Source organism: Seriola lalandi, unplaced genomic scaffold (assembly GCF_002814215.2).
Source record: "Seriola lalandi dorsalis isolate HSWRI2012SDOR001 ecotype SW California unplaced genomic scaffold, Sedor1 jcf7180002054949, whole genome shotgun sequence".
Classification (NCBI taxonomy): domain Eukaryota; kingdom Metazoa; phylum Chordata; class Actinopteri; order Carangiformes; family Carangidae; genus Seriola; species Seriola lalandi.
In genome coordinates this window covers 1,238,455-1,265,309 of record NW_019525500.1, presented here as the reverse complement: position 1 = coordinate 1,265,309, position 26,855 = coordinate 1,238,455, and the positions used below count along the sequence as shown (strand labels likewise).

At 40.9% G+C, this 26,855-nt stretch overlaps 1 protein-coding gene across 2 annotated transcripts in view; it reads right to left on the bottom strand.

Annotated features, from left to right (window-relative positions):
* Nucleotides 1–34: 34 nt before the first annotated feature.
* lrp8 (low density lipoprotein receptor-related protein 8, apolipoprotein e receptor) overlaps nt 35–26,855 on the bottom strand; it is a 172,102-nt gene continuing 145,281 nt past the window's right edge. The window contains exons 14-19 of one of the 2 annotated variants that reach the window (XM_087170474.1): nt 20,985–21,126; nt 18,107–18,259; nt 16,168–16,566; nt 12,251–12,319; nt 8,882–9,072; nt 35–6,817 (exon numbers count right to left, since the gene is read on the bottom strand). In XM_087170474.1, the coding sequence (XP_087026600.1) occupies nt 6,779–6,817; nt 8,882–9,072; nt 12,251–12,319; nt 16,168–16,566; nt 18,107–18,259; nt 20,985–21,126 (993 nt within the window). In that variant the 3' untranslated portion in view covers nt 35–6,778. Of the gene's footprint in view, nt 6,818–7,614; nt 9,073–12,250; nt 12,320–16,167; nt 16,567–18,106; nt 18,260–20,984; nt 21,127–26,855 lie in introns of those variants that run through there. The other variant, XM_087170473.1, reaches the window with a different exon arrangement.

Sequence of the window (26,855 nt, the reverse complement as noted above, 5' to 3'; positions counted from 1 at the left end):
ATCAACCCATCAAATAACCCACCCTCCACCCCACCCTCCCGCAGACACGTAACACAGAAAAACAGAAAGAGTAAAAGTATACAGGAGCACAAAACAAGGCACCAATAAATTAAATGATAATCCCTTTTCTTTTTTTAAAAACACAACAACAAAATCTATTCAACAGAATTAAACACAGTATGAACACTAAAAATCTGAAATGCTGTTAAAAAGCAAAAATAAAACAAACAAACGGAACAGACAGGAGAAAAAGTAAAATAAAAACACTTTGGCAGATTATTAATTTTTAGTTACAATCAAGTAGTAAAGAAATCCAGTGCTCTTGTGTACAAATAAATTCATATATAGTCTACACTCCTTTTTACCCCAGAGGTTTATGTACATCTTTTTTTACAGATACATTTAAAACATTATCAAAAAGTTTTTTGCTGTATGAAAATGTATTTACAAGTCATGATTCAAAACCATTGGACTGTACCATTGGACCAACCCCACCCTCCCCCCTTTTTATTCCTCCCCTCCTAAGAACGTTATCTCTTTACACAGTGCAGAAGGCTTCTTGAAAAGTTTTGTGCAACAAACAGCGTTAAAAAAAATGCCTGTCGTATGGCTGTGGAATGGACAGACCCCCGAATGGTTTTTGAGATTTCCTTGTAGGCAATGACACATCAGTAACATTTTTGAGAAAAGACAGGTAGACAAGAAAAAAATATTGGGACCAATAGTTTCTTATATTTGAAGTGATTTTCTCCCACCTCAATCACCATTGAAGTCAAATGTTGAAATCAGTGACAATACTCTTATTTATCAAAATGTTATCCCTGTACATCATCATCCTGACCCATGAAAAGATTCACACAAACAACTTCCCCATCACCGTCTCCCCCCCAAAAAAAACCTTCATTTTACACTGACTGGTATAAAAATGTAGGCGACTGAACACTGCCCTTCAAGTAGTCCAACATCAAGTAGATCAAATATGAAACTGGGAAAATGGTCTGGTGAGGAGAAAAAGAGCAACAACTACAAATCACTTTACAGTCCGAGAAAACCACATGATAATAAGAGGAACCAGCTGGAGAAGGAAAGTCACTGGGTCAACAAGAGCTAAATGTCAGCCAAGTGGAGTCAATGAGGGTCCAAACGGTAGCTGGAGGGGGGGAGTTGGCGGGGAGGGGGGGCAGCGTCTCCTGGCTGAGCATGCTCGATTGCCTGTTCACTGGTTCACAACTGGGAAGGTTTTTTTTTTTGTTTAGTTTTTTCTCAGCTCCGGGGGTTTCCTTGTTATTTTTGGAGTTCCAGGTTATTTCCTACAGTGTTTTTCCATTCTTCCAGTGTGTGTGTGTGTGTGTGTGTGTGTGTGTGTGTGTGTGTCTGTCTGTCTGTCTGTCTACCCAAGGACTGATAGCCCTTGCCAAAGGAAAGATGTTGATGGCTAAGATGGAGATGGGCAGGGGGAAGAGAATGAGGGTGCATCAGAGAAAGCAATGCTGACTTTGCTCTCTAAACTAAAGTTCAGTAGTATAACAAACCACAGAAAGACTTGACGCCTCACAGCAGGCATTAGATCCATACAGTGAATGAGGAAGTGAAGTGGTGCAGAGATGTGAGTGATGTTAGGAAGCGTTCACTGCACCCTGGTTAAAGCGGCGTGGGTCAGACTCTCTGCTCAGTATAGACTGGGATTAAAAGAGTGCACAGAGGGAAGAAAGGACAAGCGACAGGACAGTTTAAAAACAGGGAGCACAAATCAGGAACACTATAATTACGGCATATAATTACATTAGATAATGGGTTATCAAGACTGTTAGTAGTTGCTTTGATCAGATAAGTACATGAAACATAATTTCTATAACATAAACCAGACTCAACCTTGTCACGGATGGTTTGAAATCATTTAGTTTGACCTATTGTGATAGTGAGCTGCCCATTATGTATTAGTAGTGAATATCCGAATGCTTTGTTCATGTATTAGTTTAAATTAAGAGTTAAATATTTAGATGAACAGAAGAAAGAAACAACAGAACTTGAGCAGGTGTAATTCATGAATCCTAGGTAAAGTGAATGTTTAAATTGAGAACCAGGACTAAGTTTGTGTGTGTGTGTGTGTGTGTGTGTGTGTGTGTGTGTTACTTCTTACTACTAGCCAGTGTGAAACTAGTGGTTTTTGGTGTCACCATTGAATCTTCATCTATGTCTTAGCTGGTAAAAATTTTTGCTAATGTGCAAATTGATTGCCAGGAAACAGCAATGTCCTCGTAAAAGCAATCAGATATGTAAACAGGAAGTTACAGTAGCATCACACACATTGTGACATGACATCCAAAAAATAACTATTTCAGGCGGTCAAGAGATATGTTAAACTTAACTTCCAGTTTGTTTGTTTTTTGTCAATTTAGAAAGGACTGTTTTATTTATATCCACTCACATGGAGGAGTGTTTCAGTGTTAGCAGTATTCCTACAATTTAGAATGAGTAGGAAATATAGTGGCGGTTAGATGTGTCAAACACACCTCATTAGCTCTTCTTCAATTCAAATGGATAATATATTATCAAGCCAACGTTAGCTTTTCCAGTTGGCTACACCTGGCAGTTACTGGGTGTAAAAAGTTTAAACCCTGATTTAACCTAGTGATGCATACATCTTCACTTAGGATACAACTGATATTTAGTGTCATATGCGCTCTTGAAATGCAATTCAAGACAGTGTATTGCAACTAGTTAAATTTACTACACTTACATCTCTGGTTGAGTGCTAAGTAACTTTAAGCATTAAGATATTATAGTTAATGTTGCACATGGTTCTCTAACATTGAAAGACTTATAAATAGCAAATAATTAACAAAAAAAAACTGGCCTGAAGTGAGAAACTTACGCGGTTAACATATTACTGGTTGTAGAATAACTCAACATATGTACATAAATGGACATTAGACTTTGTCAGCATGAGGCGGAACACTCAAACTGATCCTTGTAACTGCAGCCTGTTGTTTATGGGGTTGACTCACAGTAAAACTATGATGATGCTGTTATTAGAGCATTGATTAATGCCTAAATGCTCCCTATAAATACTGACAACAATCAGACAGGTGCCCAGAAAGCAAAGGGTCAAAGCGTGTCCTCTTCTGCCACCACAATTACTGCCTACTCTATAATGAACGACGAAAGCCCCTTTCCTGACTTTTTCCCATGTCCTTGAGTGGAGTCGGCTGCTCTCAAGGTGGCCACGAAGTGGAGCAGCCAATCTGTCTTCACACTGTAGCAATAATAACTTCTCTACAATGCCACGCTCACTCACCTCAATAAATAAGCAATTTATTCTCGTCACTGCAAACCCTCAGTATGGAACTCAATTAGACCTGAAGCAAACATGGACATGCAGGAAAGTGTGGAGTGCAGAGCTGACTCAGCTTCAGGTTCAATCCAGCCCTGGGGTTTGTGATTTATCCCATTTCAAAGTCACAAATAAATGTATATCTGACTTGGGCAATCTTTCCTGGCTTCTTACATTATTATCTTCATCTTTCCTCCAGGTTAGGTTTGTATGAAAAAGATATGAAATTGTGAGCATTCACAACAGCCATGACACATCCTGATAACATTAATGAAATGAACGGAGTTTATACCAAAATGGAACTGTGTCCATTTTAAACTGTTTCATACATGTCACTTCTAAATCCTGTCTAAAAACCAAACACAGCAGGAGCCCACCAATCCAGCCAAGGATCATGCTGAGCTGAGTCACAGTCGGCCCACCACGTAATGCATTTTATTTTGCCTTCATCTCTACAAGGTTAAGATGAAAGGAGATGGCCTTCCCCTTGTGCTCAATCCTCCCTCATTAGACAGGCGTAGGGGAGTGCAGTGCTGTGGAGGACTACAATTTACCTGTCTGGCGTGCCACTCGTCACATACAGTCCATACAGATCGCCTGCTGTGCATCACAAACGGAGAGGACAACAGTGCCATCCTTCTGAGGACGGGAGGCCAGAGGAGCGGGTGTCAGAATACTGTGGCACAACATCAGCAGAAATCCAGCAAAATAAATTACCCAACATTTGTCTTCCAAACCTGTTCGCATATGGCGTAGTCTAAATCCTGGCAGTTATTCCTGCCTACCTTTGTCTTTGTTTGTTTTTACAGTCTCTTCCTCCCTAGTGGTTACCCAAGCATCTACACGGAGAAAACCTTTCCAACAAACAGTGGGAGCTGTGAATAATAACTACCACTAATCAAATTTCCCTTTGTTTGTACGCACACACTGTCTGTATAGTTGGATGAATACACATGCTGAGACTATACTGGAAGACTTTAATGTTTGCATTATATACTTTTTTTTTTGCTTGTTATTCAGTCATATGTCAGGTTTATTAATAAAAGACAGAAGATGTGACAAACAAAAGCACGTCTTAGCTCAGCTCTGCCGAAATGCGACATTGTTCTGATTTGTTATTTTAAGAATGGAAGACGTGTGGTATGTGTAGTTCAGTCAATGTAAAACAGCTCTACAGTGTATTAAGTGCATTAAACGTGTGCTTAACATAGTTAAAATGCCCTTTGTTGAGACTAAATGACATTCAGAATAGGAAATTTGTTAATTTCCCATGACAACACGCGGCAGCTATCATGCTATCCTGTCATGACGGCTTCTAGTAATCCACTGTTACAACACATTATGAGCAATTATTGCGATATTCACTGGGCATAAATTCCATCTGATTCAATGGGCTGGAACCATGTCTGTGGCAAGCCAGTGGAAGATCAGCTCTTTACGCTGGTTTACACATTTCCTCTCTACCCAGCTTTCAAATCAAATCAGTGCTGGGCTCATTCAGCCTCAGCGTATTAGTCATCTGTTCATACAAAACAGGACCGCTCACAACCCCACTGAACAGTCAGTGACAGCAGAAAGTCATTTCTTCTCAATGTGGGCTTTTTTTTTTTTCTTCCAACACCATCTCTTCCAGAAAACACACAGCTACACTGTTAAAGAGGGGAGGGAAGATGCAGCAGTTATCAGGCTCTGAATCACCAAAACCAGTGGTGTGCAGCCACTGAGACACTGCCACTGATACTTAGAGTGTGCTCAAGTTCAAACACTGACTGTCTGTGTTTGGCAGTTGTAGAGAAACAACTGCATATTTAAATTTTGAAACAAGTGATATTTCAGGAGATAACACCCGTGAGAATAATGCAGTGTAAAAATCTCATTAGAGCCATAAATACAGCAAAAACTCACAGTTGGCAGTTGTCTATTACTCAACGGCGGGAGTGTTAACACAGCCCAGGAGACACAGAGCAGTCAACCACAATATACACGTGTTCACCTTTCTCTTGTCTCTCTCCTTTCCCTTTCCTTGCTTTTGCGTTGTGTCAGGATATACTGTATATGAGGAATCCGTTGTGTATTTTATGCTCTCTTCTTCTGTTCAAAGACCTTGCAAGAGGTTGAAACTGAATCTTCATTTCAAACAGAAGCAGTCAAAAAAACAGGACTGGTGTAGCTGTGCAGAACCTCTCTGATGCCCTCACACTTCCAATATAGAATGTGCAGCTGTACTTTCAAATGTATACAGCTCCAGCCACTCCAACCCACCCAACATCAGAAAGCGCATAAAATCACTGGCAGGTCTGTCCAGCCTTATGAATTTATACACAAATAGTAGTAATAAGACTCAAAGCACCATTTTCACATCAATACAGTCACACAGAGGTCCGTGTTGTCTGGAACTGAAGCTTCACTTCTACAACCAGACACAAACATACAGTAAACAATAGCAGGAATCCTTACACATACCGCAAATGAGCAAACAATCCCAAGTTCATTATAGACTGTACGCATACCACTGATACCAGGAGAGAGGATTACCCATAATCCTTTGCCTTTTCTGCCCTGCTGCTTTTTGCCTTGAGGCACTACCCTCTGGTGGCACAAATCCTCCCATTCCCCTCAAAAAAAAAAAAAAAATCTCTTTCACCCCAAAATCACCTCCAAACATGGAGACCACCCAATCATTTTTTTATGTCTCCTTTCCCCTTGGCTATATTTAGCTGTCTTTCTCTATATAATATATGTCAAGGGGCGAATCTGAAGGGTTGGGTGTGAAAAAGGATGACATCCCTCCCGTTTAAAAAAAAAAAGAAAATCTGTGTTGTCAACACAAGATGTAAAAGGGAACTATGAAGAAAAATAATGTCCTTGCCTGCTACTGTTTATCCTTACAAACTTGAACAAATCTGCTTTTAGTACTGTGCGGTACCGATCGATGCTGATTACATATTTACAACAGCAAACATCCAAATAAATAAAGAGTCAAAATATGAGAAATTAACGCAATAACGCATGCTGGCTTTTTTTTCCCATGTACACTGGCCAGGCAGCCTTCTATTTACAATGTGCACTGAGACAACGGGATGAGGTTAGTCTGAACAAAATCATCAAGCAGCATTTTTATACACCACTACAACTAACAAGAGGCAGAGAGAAGAGAGGAGTGGAGCAGAGGCTACTAATAACTAGCACTAAAGGAAGTAGTATAGTTGCTAGTAGTGGTAGTAATGTTACTCCAGCGGACAGAGTAGGAGAGGAAGGAGGGGGGGTTTATGAGATGTACATGTCATCCCTGCTCCTTAAAAAGGGGGAGGCAAAAATGAGGACTCTCTCTTCTCTTTCTGTTTCTCCTCTGCGTTGTACTGGCCTCATTGTAGTGGTGTAGAGGCTGTGGTGAGAGGAGGGGCCAGGATGGGGATTGGGGGAGGGCAGGCTGCATCCCACCCCTCAGGGATAGCCATCATCCTCCAGACTGAGTGCCACGCGCTGCAAACAGCAGATAAAAAGACTGTTACCACAGTAGGCTGGTAAAAGAGAGAGAGAGATAGATAGAGAGAGAGAGAGAGAGAGAGAGAGAGAGAGAGAGAGAGAGAGAGAGAGAAGTAAGATAGAAAACAGACTGGCATGAAGAACAGAGGAGAAAAAAGAGACAGATTCAAGTCTAGGTGGAAGTCAGGAAAAGAAATGGCGGGTTCATATATTCATATTTCCATTCTCTTACTCCTCCTTGCAGTCCACACTTCTCCCTCCTTTCCTGACCTTCTTTTACCTCTTTGCGATCCCCCCTCCCTTGTTCATTCCCTCCTTCTCTGGCTGTTTCTATGCGAAGAATGCAGGATGCATGCCTACAGCTGAATGTCTGGCCCACATAATGCCAACCTGATTTCTCTGGCTGTCTGAGCTGCCATATCGCCATGGAAGGAGAGGAGAGGAGAGGAAGAAAACAAGTAAAAAGATGAAGAGACAATAAAGAGATTTGTACAGAAGTAAATAATAAAATGTGGAGACGAGAGAGAGAGACCATAGTCCTCTCTCTCTAGCCTTTCACTGAATGTGGTTGTTACTTTGACCTTGAATCTTAATATGACTCAGTCGTGCACCTGTTTTGTGTGTGTGCGTTTGTGTGCATATCTGTGTGCGTGCGTGTGTGTGCATGTCTGTGTGCGTGCGTCTCAACCTGTCATCATGCCAGTGATACCCAGAATTCTTTGCCTCCTTTCTCTCCAGAGCAACACAAAGAAATCTGCGTTACCATGCCAACCGATCAAAGCGCTACTCCCCCCCCCCCCCAATAATCCTTTTTGGCTGCCCTTCTCTGCTTGCTCTCCGATATCTAAAACAACAAGCATATTCAATAAATGTCACAAGTGTCCTGATGACACATGCCCTCCACATTTAAGTGGATTTGGGTGCAAATCATTGCTGGCACTGTCTCCTGAGTTTTTAGAAAACGCAGCTTTGTGCCATATAAAGGATTCTCAAAAATGCATCTACATCAATGGGAAATCAACAGGGTCATCTGCAACTCATCATGTGGAGACTCATGGTTTCTGCAACTGCACACAAGATAGAATATGAGAAAAAATCTATCGTGAACTGTCCTTGGTTCTGATTTATGCTCCCTTTTTTATGTTTTATGTCTTACTTACACAGTAATGAAAAAATAAAATTCACATAGTGGCACTGGCAATATCATAATGTTACCATGCACTCTAAAAATCCAATTTATTTGCTGAGCGGTCTAATCCTGCACTCTGCTGTCCTGTCACTCAGCCTTTCTGAGGTGACTATAAAGCTAGTCCTCTTTCTCCTCAAAGGCATCATCTCAACACTAAAATAACTTGTTCTGCTAACACACAGATGCCACTGCATGCATCTCTCTGTTGTACAAACTGCACGGCATCAAGACAACAGTAATTATTTAAGCCTCTAATGCATGGAAGGCCTTTTGTTATAATCTACAAAATTCCTCTCTGACAAGTATGCTACCTTGTGGTAAATATTTTCTGTTGTTTAGTGATCATGTAGAAAAAATGCAAACTTTTGCATCAGATGATATGTACCTGTGTGGGGAGTTTAGTCAGGGAACAGGGGGCCTATTAAAAGACATACAGTAACAGGACAAACAACCAGAAGAACTAACACAATGTACAAATAAATGGGATGGCGACGGGGATCTGGCACTGATATACATATGTGCTGTATGATTATGGTCTATGGAGGTGAATGGAGTGGACATGGTGTACAGGTGAAGGGCTTATGTGTGTGTATGATTGGTGGCTTCAGTGATTACTACAAAAATGATATGTGAGCATGTGGACGTGTGCAAGCCTGTTCTTTCTTTGCACCAGGCCTACATGTACAACAACAGGGCTTTTCCAAACCCCAGCGCATCCTCCCACATCTCAAAATATTCCTTCCTTTCCTCTGCAGCTTCTCTCATTTGCCGCTGGAGAGCATCGGCGCCCCTGAGTACCAGTGAGAGTTGCTGTCTGTGATGCCGCCCCCTAGAGGGAGCGCTATGAATGGCTGACTGTGGCTGCCACTCACTGCTGGGTAGACGTGACCGATGGACTCGCTGTGTCGGCCGATGTGGATTTCGTCGTCGTCGTCCTCTGTGGTTTTGCGGTAAACGGGGTTGTCGAAATTCATGCTCTTGGTGTTCTTGCGTCGCCAGTTGCGCCAAACCAGGTATCCGCCGGTGCAGAGTAATCCGATGACCACTGTGGCAAGGATAGGGACTGCATGTGTTTAACACACACACAACAACAACACACGGCGGGAGCGTTAACACAGCCCAGGGGACACAGAGCGGCGCTTTAAGCACTCTCACACACACACAAGCACAATTCAGACTTTCCTTCATGCTCTGAAGGCTCATTATTTTCAGACTTTAGTTTTCAAAATCAAATATAAAATATACATCATACATATATATGTATATACATATACAATCTAGGTGGACTCTCACACTCTAAACACAATATTTAGTAAAGAGGCAGAGGTGACAGTTGCACAGAATGAACTAAGGAGTCTTGTTTTGGTTGCAAAAAGTTTGGTTCGGTTTGTTTTTTTTTCTGGCTAAAGCAGTCCAAAAAATGTAACATGTTATTTTTGTTTTTTTAAAGGAGGAAAATTCCAAAATTTAGGGTCAAAATTGGACTGTCAAGATGACATTTTAAGTGCATGCCCTGTTTCAATAGTAATTTTTGTTTTTAATTACTTTGAAAGCCCTGTTTTCTCTTCACTTCTTACTACACAAAGAGTTTACTGAATGGTACACACCACAAGAGGACCTTGTTTATTTATCAGCATGTTTTTGCAGGGGAAAGCAACAAGTTCCTGATGTTTGGGGAAATGAAATGCTCCTTAAAATCAGTTTCCTGCAGAGTTTTAGATTGGAGATTGGCCACCTCGCCCAAAAAAAAAAAACAGAAGAAGTTGAGTCTGAAATAAAACATTGGCCTTCAAAGAGGAGCAGAGGTGCTATTTCACAGAGCAAAAATATTTAGTAGCTGTAGCTATTGTTGAGGCATTCATCTACAAACTAAACTGTAGATGAATGATCACAGGAGGAGTCAGGATAACCACCTTGGCTGCACTAGTCCCTGTGGGAAACCCTGTATATGCATCAGATATTTAAAAGAAATTATATATATATATATTTTTCAGTAAAAATCTGTAAAAAAAATGAAACAAAACAATGAGCCTTCATTCTGTATAAATATATATTCTAATACATTCCCACTCAGTTTCAATCTTACAGAATGACCAAAAACACACAAACACATGCACAACTTGCAAGAATGAATGCCTGCATGCACTGTCACGCACATACTACACACAACCCTACATCCAAGACATAAACACACACACACACACACACACACTCAAACACAAATACATGCACACGCGTACAAAGACTGAACCACACAGGTTTTTCGATTAAATCTTGTAGCATTCGAGTACTGAAGCAAGTGATTAGGCTTTTTAGGTTTTTTGAATCAGAGCCCAGCAAGGTTGCTTAACTGTCATCAGCATATTAGCCTTGTGCTACATTTGGGCAATGATTTATAATTCTGCACTCACTTGGGTTAAAAAATTAAACACTATCTGCAGATGGCCTGACTCGGGTGTTTTTGGAAGGAGTTATGAGAGGAAAATGGACAGGGGAGAAAGAGCATGGAAGGAGAGAGGGTGGGGGATTGGAGGATTTGAGATAAGCTCTGTCTCTCTCCTCTCATTACCATATCTGCATGACTGCCAAGCTGCCCTGTAGGACCTGTGTGTGTATAGTGTATGTATGAGCGTATGTGTGTGTGGAGCCAAACCAAAGGTATGTCAATGAGGAGGGGTAAAACAAGTGTGTGTAAGTGCGTATGCCCACATCCATACATGTGTCTGCATCTGCTGTGTAAGCCCCATCTAATTACTCTTTTGTTGGATAGGCACTTGAGATCCCTGTGTGACTGGGCCGGAAACCCCAGTTCCTCCTTTGTTCTTCTCAAAAACCTCACTGGTTTGAAAAAAAAAAAAAAAAAAAAACCCATCAGCTTTTGTATCATTTAGAAAATTTCACTTTCAGTCCAATTAGAGAGTGGCATAACAGCCTGACTTGGGCTTAAGACTGATAATCATTGTTGGGCTGTTTCCCCTCGTGGAGCTGTGGGTGGGCGTGGTACATTAGTGGATCTGAACGGAGAAGTGGGGTGCAGAAATCCGGCCCTGGTGGACTTCTGCAATAATTAATGTTTCAAAGCTGCCAAAAAAAATATAATAGGGGGATTTATGGCTGTGGTGAATGACAGAAGGGGAGAATGGGGGATGGAGTGGAAAGAGTTAACAGTCTCTGGGGTTTTTTTTAATGAGCTGATATCTCAATTGCTGAGAATGAGGAGACAAAAAAAATAGCTTGACGCTGTTTTAGCGCTCCCATAACTTATCAAACTATTCAATATTAGGGATGAAAGAGATCTCAATTAACGACATATGCTGCTACTATAAGGTCATTTGCACATTCAGCTGATTTCTATGTTAGGTTAGGCATGAAAGTATTAAATAGTCCCATAAAATTATCATTTTAATCAGAGCTAATGTAATAGATTAACTTTACTAAGCTGGTTTGATTGTAAGAACTTGCAATCTCCTCATGCACCTGACCTTTATTAGTATGGTATGGTGTGGTGGTGTAATAGTAGCTTTTATTTTTTCACCCTGAACTGATGATAATGTTATTTCTCAGGTCAGAAATTTCCACTGCTCCAGGGCCAAAACCACAATTTCACCTCATTAATTCCCCGTTCAGTCCTTTGATATTTCCTCCTGTTCTAAAACTGATTCCAGCGATTGTGTAACCCATTCTCAGCCCACTGGGGCACAGAAATGGGCCAGAGCACTGGATTGATTGCAGTCTGAACATACTGTGTGATCAGAGTGGGAACACGAGCTTAATGCCATAACAGCTGGTCAAATGTGTTGGGAAAACATGAATTGGATTTCCATTTGCTCAAATCCCATTAATAATGACATAACATGCACATTACAAAGGCCTGGCCATGGTTTTTTCAAGCCCTTGGCCAGGAGGCTGTTGTTTGATAACACCACAGTTAAGTACATTTTGTCAATTACTAAACTATTGTTTTGTAAACCATCACTGCTATGACTGCTGAGGGCCTGACATGTTCAAATGATGTAAATTGTTGTTATTAAATCTAAAATATACTCATTTTAATCAGTCAAGTGGAAGTAAAAATGGCCCAGTCGCACACAGACACATATTCCGGTACAAAAACACACGCTTACACAAAATACCATGTCCATACACAACATGCAGGACTTGAGCGACAAGCAGAGACGGAGAAGCAAGGAGGGAGAAGCAGGCAGGCAGAAAGCAAAGACAACAAAGTCAAGAGTACTCACCGATAGGAATGACTATCCCCAGAACAGCTACTGTGATGTTGTTACCTATGAGGTAGTGATCACTCGCAGCTGAGATGAACAGAACAAGAAAGGAAAAAATAAAACTAAGCAAAAAGTTCTATTCCAAAACACCCTCCCCCGAGGCCTTGCTAGAGAGAAAAAGAACTTTGCTGCAGCTGAAAAAGCATCATGCTGAAAAAAAAAACATATTTACATAATATACAGGCAGAGAATCCATTTGATTTCACTTTGGACTGCAGACAACAGCATGTGTAAATGAAATGCGAATGAATTATACCATGCCATATAAATGCAATGAGATGCTTTTTCATATAAGAGAAGACAAATGAAATTTCAGCGAGCAATACATCAGATTTTGCTCTATTACTATTCAAAAACACATCTGGATTCAGGAAGCAATACATCATAGATTTTTGAGGCTTAAAACCTGCTGTGAGTCTCCAGGTGACCTTGAGAGTGAACTATAACATATAACCTCTTCTTTTTCTGCAGCATGTTTTCATTTTCTGTCACAGTGCAACACAGTATACAATTTATTCCAGACATGCTCCGTATCCTCACTCCCCTTCAACTCTCACCCCAACAGGTCGGTGTGGAGCTTTGACATTAATCCTGCTCCCAACACTCCTATTAGCAGCAGGCTAGCCATTAGCCAAAGTGTGATCAGATGGCTATAATGAAGTCTAGTGAGGAAGATTAACAGAAGAGATCACAGCGCTGGCCCTGCATACTGATTGGCTCATTCTAGAAAGAGACTCTGTGTAGTTGTATGTATGGCAAAAAGGCACAGATGGGACGTGGCTGATGGGACATACAATTAGGACGTACATTTTATCTCATATATAGCGCACACACACACACACACACACACACACAAACACACACATGGAGACATAGATAGACAAAGACATAAGGAGGTACAGCAGATGATACGACTTCAGTGTCACCTGCTGTACCTCTTTATGTCTTCAGTAGTGACGTGTCTTAGCCCTGAGTCAGCAGAAGTGAATTGAGCTTACTTTAAAGCATGAGTGACATCCAATGGGTCCTAAGACTCTAAAAGGTGGATTAATAGAATCTTATTAAAGCAGCAATTATGAAAAAGCACCCCTGGAAAGTGAAGGCAGAGAGAGAAGGAGAGAGCGAAAGAGGAAGACAGAAAACTAAAAAGTTTCAATTTCATTAAGGCTATTATATCTGGAGGGATTTAAAGTTCAAAAAGAATTCACTGTTGTATGCCTCTATGAAATGTCCCTATTTATATCCCTATATTTAAATATAACTATCATAATGTGTAAGTTACCTACAATATAGAAAATAATATTAAAGTCACCATGTAGGAATTCTAATATTAAATGCATACACTGCTTACCTGCTTCATATCTTAATCAACAGCCATCAAAGGAATCAAATGGATCAGCTTAAAAGCAGAATGAATGGCCAAACAATTAAAGGGCACGTTCCTAGTTTTTTGATTTCTGTCTTAATACAATACTCACAGGACAATATATGGGACATGGAAGAAAATACACGGTCCTCGTCTGTGCAAAGAATTTGTGCAAAAATTCCAAAGTTTATCCGAAGCTAATATGAGGCTTCAGGAGTCTGACTTAGTCAAATCAAGTGGGTATCTGCTAAAGTTACACTGTCTTTTTAGCACTTCTATAGTTTCCACACACAGTATTTCTGTGCTGGGCTGTGGTGGAGGGAGAGAGATACAGTCATGGACTTTGGTGCTAGAAAAAACTAACTTTGAAAGATACTGACTTGATTTGCTCAACTCAAACTGCTGAAGCCTCATTCAGATAAACCTTGGAATGCATTTTTGCACAGAATGAGAACTGTGGATTTTATCCCCCGTCACCTACTATACATTGGAAGTGCCTTAGGAAGAACAACATCTTCCTTTCTTGCCCAATGTTGCTTTAGGATTGATGAATAATTACTAGCATCAAAAGTGAAGGTTCAAATTTGTAAGAGAACAGATGCATATACACTTTGTGTACCAGCTGTTGTTTATCTCTTTTTTTTGTGAGACTCCTGGTTCTTCCTCGCTGCACTCTGCCAGCTGCAGCAGCGCACATGTGTAACAGCTGATGCCGGCAAACTTGACAGTGTGCACTGAGTTAAAAATGATAACACATGGCCCACGGGCTTAGAGACGCGTCTTGTTCATGCTCCATTTTCTCAACCGTGTCTGCTCCACCTCTCATCTGGAGCACTTGTGGTGTGGTGAGGGGGCTGACAACTTCAGAGACTAGAGGAAACATGTTCTTGCTTTCTTTGTAACTCCGAGAAACCCCGGCCCCCAAAGTGATGAGACTAGCTGGAGCAGCCATTCTCTTTAATTCCCAGAAAATCACTTTCTCTCCTGCCTCTTTTCCATCCCGTCTTTTCTCATCCTTGTAAATGCTGTTTTTCCCTCCAACAGTGTGTAATTTTTCAAGTCCCATCCTCTCCGTTCAAAAGCTGGACTGTCATGCCCTTTTTTTTCTCCTTGTTCATTTTTGTTCCTCGATGATCTCTTTATTGTCTCACACTGTTCCTTTTTTTATTTAACAATCCTTCGTTTTACTTCTCCCTCTTTTTCCATATTCATTTCCCTGTCCTCCTCTTGTGTCTTATTCATCCTTTTCCTACAACTCTCACACCCATTTTAAACTTTCATCATCTTTCCCTGCTCCTCTCCCTTCTGTATACCTTGTTCATCCTCAAGCCTTGCTCTTCTGGTGTCTCAGTATAATGAGAAATGTCTCTGATGTAAATGCAATATTGTAAAGTTCAAACACAGTGCAGAAACTCACAATCTTTCTCACTAACCAACCACTACCATCTTCTATTCCATCTCTTATTCTCTTTGAGCAGTAGACTGTGTCATTCTAATATTAGAAGATTCTTCTAGTGTGTATAAGTAACTCCATAAATCAGTCAGTTTTTGCTATTGTTTTACAGTCTCTCCTGCTTAGGTCTGAAAAAGGCACTGGAGCTCTAGGAACATGCAAAAACTAATGCCCATATCCACATTTCATTTCTTTCTTTTAGTAAACAAAATCTAAATATCCTTAAGAGTAAAGTGCTGAAAAAGCAACTCATTTAGAGGATTCTTGCAGTCCGCTTTAGCAGTTTGGCAGTTACATCCATCTCATGTTAATGTCTCCGTGTAGCGAAGGATGGAAAAAACAGTGAAAGCTGAAAACACTGATTTCTAAAACAAAATCACAACAAAGCATGCGGTGTGCGGCACAGTGGTTTATCAATTTTGCTTTGTGGTGCTATCAAGGATTCTTCTCCGCTTCCAAATACAATTTAAGTCTTAGCCTGGCTTTGTAAAACCATTGTTACTGCTGTTATACTCTGCTGTCACTGTTTGTCTGGGGAAACAAACTGTGAAGTGGTATTTTTCAGTCGCGCCAGTAAAGCTTGATTGGTGCGAGGACCGAATACTGCTGCCAGTTTTGGAGAGCGAGAGTGAAAGAGAGAGCGAGAGGGAGGGAGAGAGAGACAAAGACAGGCTGTCAGAAAGTGAGGATGAGTGATGAGAGGTGGAAGGCGAGAATGGAGGGGACTGTCGTTTGTTAGCTCTGACAGCTCTGTTACACGCTGCTCATGAGGGACCAACAGCAAGCAGACCGAGAGATAACACTAGTGAGTGTGTGTTGGTATATGTTGGTATGTGTGTGTGTGTGTGTGTGTGTGCAAGAGGGAAAAGCCAGAGAAAGGAGGGGAACTGATGTAAGTAGTGGTTTTCAGCTCCCTGCTGCTTTAATGGCAGGTGGTAGCTGTAGTGATGGCAGTGGAGTATTACACACACAGAGGAACACACACACTGTCTGCATACACTCACTTCACACAGACTCACATTCCTATGCACCGACCCAGCTCGCCGTGATCCTTACCTCTGTGGGAGAGGTTGCCGTTGCTCTCTCTCTGAATGCTGTTGGGGGCAGCTGGGCCTAACAAAGGTGTGTGTGTGGATGTTGATGTCTTGGTTGTGCTGCTGAACCTGGTCGTCTCTGTACTCGTGGCGGCGGGGGTCCGGGGGTGCTCTGTAGAGGTGCTTCTGGGGGTCTGAGGAGAGGCCGTTGTTGTCGTCAGGCGTCTGGTCGTGGGCCTGAGTGTGGTAGCAGCGGAGGTGCTGGTGGTACTTGTGGTGGTGGTGGTGGTGGTGGTAGGGGGAGTTGTGCTGGTGGTAACAGTTGTGCTGGTTGGTTTAGTGCTCGTTGTAGTGGTGGTGGTGGGAGTTGTTGTGGAGGTGGTGGTGGTTGGAGGAGGTGTTGTGGTTGCCCTGGGTCGAACTGCACAAGAGAAACGGAACGAAAATCATTAGCACCTGGGATTTTGCTCACAGCTGACAAACACGTCACAATCACGTTTCCACTTCCAGGTCATCGACAAGATATTCAAAACAACTAAATGTGTTCCTGTGTTATGCATTACATACTGTATATCAAGCTCTTCAGCTTCAGTCAATGATTGTGTCATGAATGGAATCATTAATTTGAATATAAAACATTTTTACAACAATAACAAGATTTAACCATCATGCATTTGCATTGAAAGTCAATAAAAGATAATAGCAAATTATCTCCGTCTATTAAGTTTGACTTTATTGCTAAACATGGCTACTGAGCCTCTGCTCTGCCTCAGCAGTTCACTGCAGCAGATCAGCTATCACTTTCACCAAATCCATCTTTCTCTATTTTCCAACTTTGCCTCTGATCACTTTTATGTGCATCAATAGTACATAATATGCACCAGGTCACCATTGACAGACCTTTCTGTTTGCATTACCATACGACTCAATGACAGTATAAAAAAGTGATTTGATTTGATTGGGGGCTTCCAAACACATTTCGTCAAGGTTTTATGGTTGCCTCAGAACAGGCAGAGACATTAAGCCGAGAGCCAGACGAACACAGTGTAAGAGGCCATTTTATCAAAACAAAGTAAGTGCTCAGCAGATATATCTGTTCTGCATTGGGATGTCTCTCTCTCTCTCTTTCTCTGTCTGTGTGTATGCTCAGTGACCATGTTCTGTCTTTTCTCAGAGGGATTCTCTGAACGGTGGCCTACATACATCATCTCTCTCCCTTTCTGTTTCTCTCTTTTCTCTGTCAGCTTCTTTTTTTTACTCACCTGTTCAAACACGAGGAGCAAAACAGGGAGAGGGTGTATTAAGGATAACAACTTTACAAATGTGGTGACTGCACTGAAGCTGGCGACAAGCTGATGGGTTGAAATAAGGTCGGAGAAATAACGGAGGTGGGCCGGGAACACAGGTTAAACTGGGAGAATCCCTGACTCACTTCCCGAGATAGTGTGACTGTAAGCACAGGTATTGAATTCTCTGAGGGAATATAATCAATAGAATAAGATGAGGAGATGTTGATGAACACTGGATTTCAGATAAAAGTCTAATAGTGAATATGGTGTTTTGAACAGATGTGGTACAGCTGTTGTGAGAGAAGAACCTACATCATATTTGACATAACAGGCTAAAAAAATAACATAATTTCTTCAGCATATATTGGCATGAGAAATATTTTCCATAGTCATCTATGTATAAGATTAGAAATCCTCAATGTACTGAATAGTTTAAAGCGGAACATTTATTTATAGATCGGTATAAATACTTAATTTTGTGGTGGACTCATTTTAGCCGAATCCAGAGAGTGAAACTCCAGTCCAGCTTAATATCCTTATGGCCTGGCACTCCATCATGTCACTGGCATTTCGGTGATGTAGACACCATGTGACATTTCTCAACAAATTCTTTTAATTAGGCTTTTGCTCCCTGCCTGTGTGATTTACTGGTTCACGTTGTGGCCGACTTACCTACAGCACAGCGCCTCATGTCTGGTCCCAGCTCCATGCCATCAGGACAGGCACAGGTGTACTTGGGGGAGTGGTCTGTGATCTGAGGGGCCTTCAGACAAAGGTACTCACAGCCACCGTTCGGAAGACTGCCCAAATTACAGGTGTCGGGGGCTGGGGGAGGACACACAAGCAGAAACAGAAGAGGATTATACAAGGGTTTTGGGAAACAAGATTTTGTAATTGGTTTTCTTCCAAAGAAATTAAATATAATAAATGAATAATTTCATCTTTGCACATTCTGCAGCCTTGTATCTCTAGTGAAAACCATGATTTTATAAACCTTTAGCACTGACATTTCTAAACATTTGGTGCTTTTCCCAAATGCGTGCAGCAAATTGAAATCTTATGTCAGTGCCAGGGTGATGTGCACAGAGGTTTACGTGTGCTGTAGACCAGAGTAATCAGGAAGAAAAGAATATTAAGAATTGAAGACAGAGCCCCAGCTTTGAGTCCCGGTCTGCATCAAAAGCATCAAAGTGTAATTGTGAACTGAATTCATGTCCACCTAGACTGGCTGGCAATGCGTAAAGCAGAACTCTGTACTACTTCCTACACTAACCTTATACTGTGTGGTACAGCAAAGCAACATAAAATAGACGCCGACACTTTTACAGTGTTTTATTTCATCCCACAACCTATTTTCTGGTCCAATGAAGACATGCTTAGGTTAAGACAAGGGTGTCTAAACTTTCTTTTTTTAAATCTCTACACCCAAATGAAAAATTTACACGTTGTTTCCCAACCCTCGACTCTAATGAAAAAAGATTGCTACTCTTGTCATGTGGGGAAGCACCAGAATTAGGTCAGGTCGCGGTCGAGTTCTGCCTCCTGACTTGGTGCATGGTTTGAGACAGCAGCACATCAGAGGAATCATCAGCCATCAGGGGAAGAAGCAACATCACTCACTGCACACAGTGAGATTTTAATAAGCAGGGAATGTACGCATGCTTTAGTACAACATCTCAGCATAACAAGCACAGTACAGTAATATGATCAGCTGTCTAAATGAAATTCTTAGAGGCTCCAAATAACACTCTTTACCTGCTTTCCATATTAAGAAGAACTGAAGCTTTTTAGGAATGCCATGACACACTACGGTGATAAATTAACATTCGATGCTGGGTGAAGAAAGGGGCAGAGTGGGGAGAGGAAAGGAGAACAGAGAGTGAAAAGGAGGCCACACCAAAAGAAATTGGATGATAAGGATGGGAAGGAAGGATGTAAGGAAAGAAAGTAAAAAGGTAAAAAAAAATGGACTGAGATAAAAAACATTTGGAAAGTGATGTTGTTCTAAAGTTTCAAATAGCTTGTCCCCTCCGGTTATTCTGCTTCCTTCACTAGAAAAAGAACTAAAACAGGGAAGCTAGGCTTCAAAGCACAGCTGGATGGATAAAAAACAGCAGTTCACATCCATGTCTGTCCAGACTCATATAATATATGTAGTGAGGACTATCAAGGAATTTAATAAAAAAGATATTAAGTGTACTTTTTGATTTGTGATATTCACAGAACACAAAGTTGCAGCCATGACAGTCGACAGCGCTTCAAATAAAGAACCCACAGCTAAAACGTGGATGATTCACACACATCATAAACCCGGCAGCGTAGAGAACAATCACCGCAGTTTCAAGGTGGACACCCATGATTAGTTAATATGGTCACAATCTCCCCTTCTGGTCCCGAGTTATGGCGTTGAATAATGGCTAGAAAAGTGTTTTTGCTCAACATTATGATGTTACAGGGAAGTCGACCTTTTGGATATAAAATGTCATCACTTTATCGCTTTATCCTATCAGACATTTGTGTGAAACTGTGTCGCAATTAGTGTTATGGCCAAAAACGTGTTTTGTGAGGTCACAGTGACCTTTGACCTTTGACCAGCAATTTCTCAGCTCAGTTCATTCTTGAGTCCAAGTGAATGTAAAAATTCCATCCAGGTGTTCCTGAGATATTAAACGGATGGTGCGGACACACAACCTGAAAGGATGAATAATAAAAATAAAGCAGGCAAAACAAAGAGAGGAGAGGAAGAGAGGCTCTTTTTAGGAAATGTGTCAAAAAATGAAGACATGTTGAGAGGCGTACTAGAAGATATTGGAGCCATGAATGTGTGGAGGTGTATTGTGGCAACCAACCATTAGCAATGCTCTTCCCTCTTTGGGGATGTTATATTTGTAGTGTAATCACTGACTGACTAAAAATGGTTTGAAAATCAAGGGAGGAAAAGATAAAATGGAAGAGAGGAGGTTGACCTTGCAAACTGCTGCAGTCAAGGTCACATTTTATCAAATATTTCACTTCTTAGTGACACTAATATCTAGATTTCTTTCATTTAGCCTGGTTAGGCCTGGTTGTTTTATGCCTTGCTTTTTGTTGGCATTTTGGAAAAAAACATGCTTAATTCTGTGATATCTCTTTGAGCAGAACTCTTGATTTATTAATGAGAGAATGCAATTAGCTCCCTACTGGCACTCAGACAAGACTGCTCTGAGCTCGGAGTGAGCAGAGAAAACAAAGCATGAAAACACACTCACACAAACAAATTGCTAAAACACACTGTTAAACTCACCGAAACACAAACAAACACACACACACACACACACACACACACACACACACACACACACACACCTGGGAATGCATCCATCTTGGGAAAATTAACAAACACATCACCGGACATGCCCAGCACACCCATGATTCTAATCACACAGAGAATGGTATATGGAGCAACCATGATCAGAAAGTCATGATTGCCCAATTAGCTCCTCATCTGATCAGTCCCACCAACAACAACAAAAAAAAAAATCACCATTCTCAGCATTTTTCTCAGTCTCACCCTTTGGCTGCCTCTGTTCATGAAACACCACCAGGTCCAGGGGGTTGTTGAGGTGCTCTGCCACCTTCGCCACATCATGTCCTGTCAGTCGGTTGGCGCTGTATATCGCTTCGTCCTCTAAGTCTGTCCAATAAATGCGATCCTGCATAGAGAGAGTACGTGACGGTTATACAAAAACATACATACATGCTGGTTGCTGAACCCGGAGCACTGAAACAATTTAAAATCGTAAAAAGACGTTTACAGGGCTGTCGCCATATTGTTTGTTTTCCACTGTTCAAGCTGAGATGGTACTTCTTGGCTTATTTTGGACCTAACAGTTCGGCAGCAGTCAACATGAACAAAAGGTAGGGATTTTGTAATTGGGGTTGTGAAAAGATTAGCATTCTCTGAAGCAAGCTAGCCCCTGCCATTTTAATCAATACTGTCTCTAAGTTTTTGTTCTACAGAGGTTATCCATCTAGAGTTTTACCAAGCAGCTTGAGACTGTTGCAGAAATAGTCCGTAATTATATTTGTGGCTAAACACAAAACTGCTTTGTTTTTGTCACACTGAATGAAAATTTGCTTCCTAGTGTCAACTTGTGTTTTGTTGTAATTCAGGCTCATGTGTGCTCCTTACCTAAAAAATGCTACCGTATCCCAAGTGAACATTTAACATCATCTACTTACAACTGCAATTCATGTATTCAGAATAAATGGCGTTTCATTTGTAAACATGGAGAACAGCAATTGACCAAGGAAACTGCACTGAGGAATCCTGCAAGAGTTTTGGTGATGAAAGGCACCATTAAAAACACATTGTGCAGTTTGTTCCAGAGATGCAGTTTATGCACATCCTAACAATGGCTGTTTAATTAAATTCACATGCTCTTAAATGTACCAGTTTTGTTTGTAATGGGAGATCTTATTACTGCCCGTGTGAAAACACTGCCCCGGGGCGTTAAGTCAAAGTGGAAGCTCTAATCTCTACCCATCAGTTTCTTCAGTGACAGAATTTGATAATATTTAAGTTTGTGGAAACTCATTTTGAAGAGATGTTTTATGCCTGAGGTAACTTTAATTCACTTTTTAATCGAGGGTATATGAGAAATTACTATGGCTTTGGTTTGAAGGCTCCTTTTAATACATTATTTATTGAAATAATGTTAAAAGCATGGCGTTTTAATCAAGCAGAGGTTTGATAAGACTGAACAAGTTGTACTGTAATGGGGATTGTGCTGTTTTAACTGTATCCTCTGACACTTTCAGCATTCAGCACTCAATCCTGACAATCAATTAACGCTGAACAAATAATACAAAATCCTTGCATTATGAAAAACCCCCAATAGAACCAGTAATTAAAGACAAAAAAGTGATAAAGATTGTATTGATGAGGTTTGGCATTGGAAAGAGAGGTAAAAACCAGGTAAAACAACAACAGTAGACTTATACTGGGAAAAAAACAAAACAACAAAAAAAGCATTTTTAACTCTGCAAGGCCGTCGTCCTCCTGAGAAATAGATCAGCCTTGGTGGTTTGTTGTAAAAGCTATAAACAGCTCGTGTTTATGCTCAGTGCCAAATCAGGAAGTAGTGAGACATTTGGCTGGGCACACAATGTGTTTGTAGCTCTAGAAAGCAACTCTTAGCTGCCTACAATCAACCATAGGGGTACCACCAGAGTGATACCAAAGACACTGGTATAGTATATATTGGGAATGTGTTGCTACTGGTGTATTAATCTGGCAGCCATATGCCATCCACGATGATACTTTCCTAGATATTCATGCACCTATCCGTTTCTCCCTATGTTAAAAGTTCCTTTTGTAAAGTAAAAATTAAAAAAAATGATTAAAATGAATTGTTCCTCCATTAGCTGCTTCTATTCACCTTTCAATAAAGGAAGAAACACTGTGGGCCCAGACCTGCGAGGACATACTCTCATCGTTCACTGCTTTCTCCGTTTCTTTTCCTCTCTCTCCAACACCTCTTCACAAATCTCTTTAGTGATATTACAAGATTACAGGATATGGCACATTGTTTCCACGGCAACTGCAGACTGCTTTGTCTACGCAGACACACATCAATTAAGAAAAACACAGAAAATGATAGCAAGAGAAAACACTGAGACGCAGAGATCATACGAAGGTTAAAAAAGAAGATGAAGAAATGAAGACACGATTCAGGAGGTTAGTATGAGACAGAGATCAGACAGGACGGCTACAGAAAGTGATGATAGCTCATAGATCTATTTTTTCCATTCACCTGAGGTTTCATTCACAGTTTTACGGTCTCCTTTAAAGGTCAGGGACCTCTAGGGGTACAGCTGCAGATTTGTCTTGCGCGTGTGTGTGCGTCTGTGTGTGTATATAAGTAGGTATGTGCATCTCTCTGTGTGTGATTCAGTCATAGCTGTGAATCCATGTTCTGCTTTTGTGCTGGGTTATCAGTGGACTTAACCTTTCTCTCGCCTTCTCCTTTTCCATCTCTCAGTCAGCTGCCTATCATTCCATCTCGCCCTCTCTCTGATTCAGATAACCTTTACTCATATGACAGTGGTGCTGAAACAATGAAAGACAAATATCAGCCATGTTGATAAAACAAATCTATCATTCCATCTCTCCCTTTGCCTTTCTTCCTCTGTGGATGTCTCTCCCCGTCTCTTTGTCAGTCTCTACCTCTGTTTTTTCTCTGTCAGTTTCTCCTCTGTCAGTCTGTCACTTCCTCTCACCTTGAAAACCTCAAAAGCCCACACAGACCCGAGCAGGTCAACGCTCTTCATTGCAGGATCGAGGTGAATCTTTCATGTGCTGGAAGATAGGCCTGAACTTATACACATGCACACGCACAAGCTCTCCTGAACACATGCGTTACATCACCTCAGTCAGAGCTGTCTGTGCTTGTCAAGGGGAACGTGAATACAACTAAATGGATGTGAAGTGTTTTTAGTGTCATGGGGAGAACAGCCCTTGATGATTTTGTCATGAATCTGCCCCAAAAGAACAAATGCTCGGGCTTTCTGACTGACACATCTGCCTGATGAGATTCTGGTGCCTCCTGCCAGAAAACTACAAATGAAAGCTCAAACAAAGCAAATCCCAGTCAACGTTAGAAGCCTTTGATTTTTTGGGGTTTGATTTGTATTCTTTGTTGTATAAGTAATAGTTATAAAATATTAATGTGGACTTATTGTTAAATCTGTGTAGGAACCAAATGATATTTTCTGTTCATCTCTGCTAAGCTGAAAAACAGCACTAAGCCTTTCCACATGCATGCTACACCCACACAGGTATTTCCTGGATGGACTGGACTGTGCATCACTTCAGCTCTTATTTAACTGACCCCTGTGTTACTGATGAATGTGTTTCCTTATACGGTGCTGGGTTCATGCCGAAAGGGCAAACATGCGCTCCAACACCTTTTCTTTTCTTTCTTCCTGACTGTATTTTATTTCTTTCAATCACCATCCCCCTCTCTGTTTATTCCTCCCAAGCGCATCTCATCTTCTCCTCTATCCCCTCTAGTCAAGCAAAGAGGAGATAAAAAGTAATCCAATGATACTAAAGCTAGAGAAAGAGAAAACATCACTCTCTGCGTGTCTCTGCGATCCAAATTTCCTCAGGGCTCGGTGTCTCTGTGGGGGGGGCGGACACTGACTGGAAGGGTTTGTATGTGTGTGTGTCTTTATATGCGTGTGTGTTTGGTGGTGGCGTGTTCAGACTTTGATAGAGGAACCCTGTGTCTTTCCTCTGCGGTGTTAAGAAACATTAGTACATGAGTGCTGATGTGAGGTTTGCAGATGATATGTTGAAGTGAAATGACTTGAACATGAACTGGGTATCACTTGAGGTGCTGTACTGGCTGTAAACCATACATTTCTTATACCACATATCTATCAAATTCTCCTAAGAGCCACTATATGGGCAAGTATGTATAGATAAGGAGTGTCTATGAGTAGGGACTATACTTATAATGAAATGTATGATGAAATATGACTGAATGTGAATTGGTTTGACAGTTTTGTTTGAAAAATTGCTGCCAGTCTAGTAAGATTGGTCCCCTGCTGCAGCGCAAAGACGCCTGAAAAGCTCCATTTACAATGAATAAAAACTCAAAAACTCTTACCTTGCTTGCGGCATACAACCAAACCTCATCAAAATACATTTCTTCCTCAGTGCATTACATATTAATTGCTGCAGCAATTCTGATGGTTTTGTAATCACCACTAATGTGGTAAAAGTTCTCAAAATAATTCTTATCAACATCTTCATGTAAATAAATGTTGCACCATCGTCTGGTGTAAATTATGGTATTGGATGTTCTATAACTGGGCTAACTGTAAGCAGTTCAACAGAGACCAAAACCCTGAGGTAAAAACATTCCCTGGAAGCTAAGGCCCCTGACGATTCCCAAATTAAATGAAATGAACAAATAAACATTCAGTGTTTCGAACCAGGCAACTCTGAAGAAACAAACTTTATCAGTGTGTTGGGAGCAGGAAAAGGGATTTTTAATTTGTTCTGTATCAGAACAAAGAGCAGAAGAGCTGAGGGCTATTAATCTCCAGGGATGAACTTTCACTGGTGCCCGAAACGTTGGTTTTATTTATCTCCTTTACACACATACACACACACACACACACACACACATCTAAGCACACATGCAGGCACACTCAGCTGGACATGATGGATGTCCCCTCTTCCCTTTGCTTCTCATCATCGCACTGTGTGCAGCTGATCACATTTCACCACCCTCTTTCTCCCTCACATCCTCACTCTCACTCTGATTCTCCAGCTCTCTTTTTCCACCTTCCACACTATCTATACTTCATGGGCTCTAACAGACTCAATAAATACACCCAAATTAGTTTCATTGATTGTTGTACTCTACTGTGACTCTACACTCAGTAGCCCTTGAAAAGATCATTCCTTCTCTTGGTTTATCCTGCTGCTATACTTTTAGAACATCTCTATCTTTTATTTCTCCTCAGTTAATCTCTCAGTCAGTCAGTGTTCCTCCACTGACTTATCTTTCTTCCTCAACTTCTTAAGCTTGCACACGTCTCTGCTCGCTCATCCCCAGGTGCACCCTGAAAATACCAGGATGTGCTTCCTACAGAAACAAGCAACACTACAACTGATCCTTTGTATTCATCAAGAACTTAATACACATATTAATTCCTATTACCAAATATGAACAACTAACCCTAACCCTAAAACAATAACACAACAAAAGCAAAAACTCATGTCTAATGCCTAAATTTGGGTCACTGAGAATCTAGAAATACACAACCGGGATGGGAACAAACAAACATGATATGAGAGTGTCCCACTTGAGTACAGACCTATTTTTCTGTATATATACAGCATCTTTTGGAAGTCAAATAAGGACATTAGCATCTTCTTTGCCTTTCAGGTAGAGACCTCCTACAGGAAATCCTTGCAAAGTCCCAACATGAGAAAATAAATTAAATATATCTTTACTCTCTGAATACTGAATACATTTTATGAGGCAAAAGCCCGTGTGGTGCACTTGTATCATTTAATTCTTTTGAACAGTTCATTCTTCAATTCAAAAGGAAAGATGCCCTCATCAAAAATTAGTTTTCAAAACAATCTCTTATCTAAACTTCATCACCACATGATGAATGTATGTGATGAAAAATACAAATTATGCATTACCTATCTGTCTGTTACTTGTCTATCACAACATCTTGGCAGGAAAAAACAACTGCCCAGAAGGTAGAAAATCAATCTAAAAACATGTGGTAAGTTTTGGAAAATAGACAACACTAAGGAAATAGTGTAAGATATCTTAATGGGCTAATACAAAAACTGGAATTACCACCCTGCGGTTGTATGCCTACACCAACCAGCCAAGTTACAGGAAAT